We start from the raw sequence: 6,080 nt of genomic DNA, 5'->3' as shown, positions 1-6,080 counted from the left end.
ATGTCAAGTCCAGAGTGTTGCATTGAGTCGCCACTGGCCCTTATTAGCTTTTCTTCTGTATCTGTGTACATCTGTTATTATCAAAACTGTAGCAAATCCTACATAAATGTTTTTTTTGTCAACTGCTGCATGTCATACCAAATGTTAGGCTATTATTAGAAGAAAATTTGAGCATTCCAGAGGATTATCATTACTAGCTTTTTATTTTATTGGAAAGATGTACAGAGAGTGGGGAAGATGCAATAGGTTCATTTTGTATAGACCTCAGTTGACAGCGAAGCTAAGGGGGCAGTGTGGACTTGCTGCCATGATTTTGGGCCATTACTGAGTATATGCTGTACAGAATTGTTACATTCGGCCGAGTTGGGCCAACGTCAGAGGCAAGACTTGTATGTTGAAGCAATCTCAAGTTATTTATTTTAAACTCAAAAATTCTGCTGTATATCATTGTACAGTGTGGTCGTGATCATACTTGGGCCACATGGTATTTTTGTTCCTGAATGTATCAATGCCAAATTCCACACTCTTCACTGCAGTGTATGTATGCTGTACTGTGGTGCCGTGCTGTCAGCCGATCTCACCCCCTCCTGTCGAGCATAAGGTTACACAGGCAACAACAGGAAAGAGTGAGGGGGTGGATTCGCTGAACAGCACAGCACACTTATAACTTTATGACAAGAATGGCAGTTCTTACTGTAAAATAACATTCCTGAGATGTCAGAGGTGCGTTTGTCTACACATCACAGCCCCCTTGCCAACTTCCACCCTAACCATCCCCAGGCATGAAGTGGTACAGCCCAGTCCTCCATAGAAAACTGTTGGAGCCAGGCTGAACCACTTTGCCTCGAGGTGTGGATGGGTGTGGTGGAACTGGGTAAGAAGGAGAGGGTGGCTCATAGAAAATAGGATGGCACAGAAACTTTGTTCGTAGGTAATTTACATACATACAGAGTATTTTATCTATTATAATACGTAATAATTCTGTAATGTCTGGCAGAAAGGTCCCATCCTTGTGTCTTGAAAGAGTTCTTATGTTCTTGGTGTTCTTTCTATAGTTTGTTACAAGACGATTTTCCATGTTGCACTTTGTGGGGGTCGACACAAGACTGTGTCACGTTTTGTACTTACTAAGGTCAGTAAACATGTTGAAGACAAACTTTGTTGTGTGTGGACGTTTTCCTGACTGATTGACCTGTGATGTAGTTAGTGCATGGTACTGCATATGTTTGGTATCATGGTTTAATACTTTTAGGAGATTGTCCTGCAGTGCCATCTAGCTGTAGTAGGATATACTGCAGACAGAAAGTACATGAATGAACTGAACTGAAGGTATGATGTATTGATCACACACAAATGGGAGGAGTGCTGAAATTTTAATAACAAAAAAACATTTTAATACCCACCCATTGTTCTAAAACTTAAATAGAAATCGTCACCTTGTCGTACATCCATAGATACATCTATGAGGCTAATTAGTCAATTAATTTCCCGTTTCCGGGAGTAGTCCGCTCCATTATCCAGCGAATCTAGAAATCAAGAGGCACGGTTGACTTTTGAAAGCCTTGAATAAAACTACTGATATTCGTCTAAAATCGACTGCAAACTGTTTCTAGTATCGCTTCCGTCTGCTTGCAGTTACCATTTTTTTGCAACATGTGTCCGTACTGGCCGACGCCCGGGGGCACTGCCAATAGTGTACTTCATCGATTTTCTCTCAGCTCAGCGAGTTCCCGTTCTCATTCAGCCCTCTCTCCAAGCCCTTCACAAAGCGACGACCACCTGTGAACCCAGAACACAACACAATTACCCCGGGAAACTCAACCCCCGTCGCCCATGACGAACAAAAGCATCCCCCGCCAAGCCCGGGCGTTGGTCGAAGCCCGCAGCCTCCTGGGCAAATAGATCTGAATAGTTGGCAAAGTCGTCCGGATTTTGCTCCCATCTCCCTCCGGGGTAGACCCGTTATCTTCTGCAGCAGACTGGGGCGCGTCTGTCGTCGGCGCCACTGATACAAGCACCCCGCAGGAGCGCGGAGCAGAAACAAGACTGGTGAACCACCAGACGTGGTCTGCGCTGGTGAATTCAAGCGGTCACGGATCTCAAGTAGCCGTGTAAGAAGCAGAATTTCAGTTCTGTTTTCGTGCGTGACTCTGTTTATTTCCTTTTATACGCCACCATGTTCAGCAAGAAGAAGCAGTCGCTGGACATAACGCCCGAGAACCCGGTGTTCTACGTCTGTTATCTGGGAAAGGTGAAGACCGATCGGCCGAACGGGAAGGGCTGCACGGCCGAACCGACCAAGAAAATATGGGCCGCCAGGGAGAGCATCCCCGACCGCAAGTTGAGAAAGGTGGCCCTAACAATAACCCCAGAGGGCATGCACATGAAAGAGGTGGAACCTCTACAGAAAGGGACGCAGCCAATCGACGAGTTGTTCAAGATACAGAACGTGTCCTACTGCATGGCTGACCTGGAACTCCCCAAGGTGTTCAGTTGGATCACGGGGACGCCAGGAGGCAGCAAGGAGGACTTGTTCTGCCACGCGGTGCTGTGCAGTAAGAAGCAGAAGGCCCAGGCGATGGTCATGGTCCTCACGCACCAGTTCAGCGCCGCGTTCCGCACGTGGAAGCAAGACGCCAGCAGACAGGAGAGGAAGTCGTCCCTGAAGCATAGCAGGAAGGAGTCGAAGGAAAAGCTGGTGATGAGGGTGCCGAAACCAGCGGACGGGCAGAACAACAACCAGGGCTCGGAGTCCGGGTCCGCCCCGTCCTCGCCCTCAGCGGCCCCCAGTCTAGAGAGCGTACAGAGCGGGATGGCAGAACTCCGGGCGCACGAGTCCTCCGGGTCCGAGAAAAACGGACAGGTGCCCGTCACGTCCGTCCAGACGGGCCTAGACGTGAAGGAGGCCGCCATGAACCCGGAGGTACAAGCCTACATGCAGGGGGACAAGTCTGAGAAAGATGTAGAACAAAATGACGACTAAGAACCAAGTTTGAGGAAAATATCTTCAGTATTCACACAGAAGGGTATGATATTATATTTTAGTGAACCAGACAGTATGCATTGTCTACTCCAATGCTATATATCATGACCTTTTTTGTCTCTAAATTTTTTTGTGGAAATAATGTAACGTTGTAGTTTCTGACCCGAAACAAAGTATTATGGTGGCTTGAGAGCAAACAGGTCGGAAAAGCCATTGAAATGCCGACAAGTGCTCTCCAACGTATTTGTACAGAACTTGAGACAACAACACTTGTATACGACTTGCATGTGGCCGACATTTTTAGTGCATGGTCGAAATTAGTTTCTTTTTCGTGTTAGCTTAAAACTGAGTACCAAAGTTCGCAGATGTAACGTATAGTGTAGTGATCACATGTGCAAAATTGGCATAAAGGCATCACAACAATGTATCGCTATGAAATGTTAGCCTTTATTGATACCGGAAACTGATTTTAGTTGTGGAAACGAATGAAGTTTTGTGACCACCTGTTGAGCGTGACGGATTGGGGGAAGGGGACGTGTTTTGGCGCACGTTTCCAAGGTAACGACAGTCCAGTCGGTAATATAGACATATTTATGTCACCACTGTGCTCTTGAAGTTTATTTTAGTCCACTGAATATACCATCAAATGTATCTGAATGTTGTTAATGAAAGGACGTTGGTCGAGATCACTTCTGTCGGTTGCATCTGTCGCTGCGCACACTCCTTGTGTTGGCAAAAACATGGCCGCGCGATATTGTATGACACCGCATCATGTGAACCTTTCCCACGCCCGTGTAAGACCAACCCAAAACAAAGCCTAATAACAAATTTCCGTGCATGTTTGTTGCCTCCCTGCAAATCATAACGTTGTGAAGTGAGGCATGTGGCAGTTGTAGTGGTTGTTTGAATATTTTGGGTTAGCTCTCTTCGCGCTTGTCTGCTCTTGACTTATTAGCCCGTAAGCGGATCACTTGGCGACTGCTTTTGGAGTACGCCACGCAACGTTGGATTCCTTTGTTGAACCAGACCAAGGAAAGAGTAGCAATTACAGCAAATAGAAAAAAAACGCACACACACGGCTGACTTTGTACTGAGGATCCGGTATACACGCATTGGGGAATCATACAGGGCGAGTCGGAAAGTAAAAAAAAAGGTCCTCAGTGATATGTTGTGGTAGATTATGGGTACTTATGGAAAACCAAAGGGGAACATAAGAGCCTTTAGCTTCAAAGATACTCAACGACCTACTTGTACTAAAGAAATATCTGGATTAGCAGTGCTTTCAATTTGCCTTGCACATTTCCACTCCTACAGTTGACTATACGAGTGTCTCATTGACACATTTTGCAAGATTACACGTGCTTGTGGAAAACCAAAGAGGAACGTAAGAGCATCCTACTTCACAAGTATTCAAGAACCTACTTGATGAAAGTATTCTGATGTGGACCAAGGATGATTTTGCTTTGCCCTCTGCATTTACACGTTTGAATTTTGATCATATTTATTTCTCATGTTAACATACTGCCATTTTAAAGATGAAAAAAAAGAAGAAGACGACGACGATTGCGTGTATGTACTTACTGTAAAAAGTAAACTCGGAACACTTACTTGTTTTGTTTACAAACTATGATGTCTACCTTGGATCCCGGACATATAAATATTTACTGTACACTACACAGCCCAGAATTCAACATGGATCTTCTTACCCCAATTAGTCTATGATCCACCGTCGACAAATGGGTCACAGGCAAACAATTCAGTCTTGAAGTGATGAAGTGGGTGTTTTCAAGAAAATTAAGCGAGATGGCCTACTTAATCTCTAACTCCATGATTTCAACGTTAACACGGCTCGAATGTCTTACATGTGCACTGGACGAAAAAGGTTCGGATACGCTCACATCCCGCCCCGTATCTTTCCGTATTCTTTACAAATACGAGCATATACGAGCGAATGCGACGGAATTTGGACACAGTTAGCATCTTCTTAGTTTTGTCATTATTGGTACCACCATGTTGTTTAAAAGACATTAGAAAGTTATGCTCCTTCTAGTTCCTCAGGAAGCATTGGGTGTGGCACAGAACTCTTCTTCCTGCGGTAGTGACAGCTTTGAGAGGAATCTGGAAGCTGATAATATACGTTGTACATGTAGTAGGACCGGACGACCAGGTTCGATAGATATCTAGGCATACCAAAGGCCCTTTATTCGGCTGAACCCGGACGATTCTATCCTAGTGGGAAAAGGGCCCAAAAGATTGTATCCCAGGAATGGACAACTGCTTCAATTAAATTTCGGCACAGGGCGCGAGGGCCTTCGTATTTAGTGATAGTAACTGTCACAGTGGTAAGGCCACACCGATTTAATTTTATGGATGACAGCCTCTAAAGACCCCCAAACTAGTGCGCGCGGGCGAATAAAAAAAGAATTCCGGCCAAAAATAAAAATGCTACTAAACCGCAGGAATACAAAGCTGGTGTTGTGAATTTGCGGCAGTACATAGCAACGTATACGATAAGCCGGCACATGCTGGCTTTTTGTGGAATTTATGAATCGGCACTGTACGTATGTACTGAATTCTTGAGTCGTGGAGCTTCGGCACCTGGGTGTCGTCCTCCTGAGTTACCGCTGGCTCGCTGTATTGTCACTAACTACCATGGACTACCCAGGCCTAAAGCCAGGCCAGAGCCTCGGAGGACGTGACCATTTTTTAGAACAGGCGAAAATCAATGCGCGTGTGGATGCCATCCATAACATTAAGGCGATGTGGCCTAAGCTGCTGTAAAAAAAATGTCAGATAAAAAAAGAAAGCCCGATAAGATGTCGACAATCACGCCAAAATAAGCCAAAGGCTAAACCTCTGCTTTGGATAGCATGTTTTTTTCGTCTACTTGTGACTTCCGTAGCCCTGTCAGCTCAGATAAAAGGGCCAGCTGTCAAAAACCCTCTAACAGCGCTTGCCGAACACCGGTTTATCATGAGATATTACAGACCACCGACATCCTCGATGAAAGGGTGCCGTTAACTGGTCTTTTAAACTTGCTCATTGAGTCAACTAACCAATGAGACCCCTGCATGGGGCACACTGACCCGCCAAGCTG

At 45.5% G+C, this 6,080-nt stretch overlaps 1 protein-coding gene across 1 annotated transcript; it reads left to right on the top strand.

The window, feature by feature from the left end:
- The first annotated feature begins 1,843 nt into the window (after positions 1 to 1,843).
- On the top strand, positions 1,844 to 4,107 carry LOC109485098 (protein FAM43A-like). The gene has a single exon (XM_019788533.1). The coding sequence runs from the start codon at positions 2,177 to 2,179 to the stop codon at positions 2,981 to 2,983; it is 807 nt and encodes a 268-aa protein (XP_019644092.1). The 5' UTR covers positions 1,844 to 2,176; the 3' UTR covers positions 2,984 to 4,107.
- Positions 4,108 to 6,080: the final 1,973 nt, after the last annotated feature.

This window comes from Branchiostoma belcheri, unplaced genomic scaffold (genome assembly GCF_001625305.1).
Source record: "Branchiostoma belcheri isolate BF01 breed outbred unplaced genomic scaffold, Haploidv18h27 scaffold72, whole genome shotgun sequence".
Classification (NCBI taxonomy): Eukaryota; Metazoa; Chordata; class Leptocardii; order Amphioxiformes; family Branchiostomatidae; genus Branchiostoma; species Branchiostoma belcheri.
Note: the sequence above shows the minus strand (reverse complement) of the source record. Positions and strands in the feature narration are given on the sequence as shown.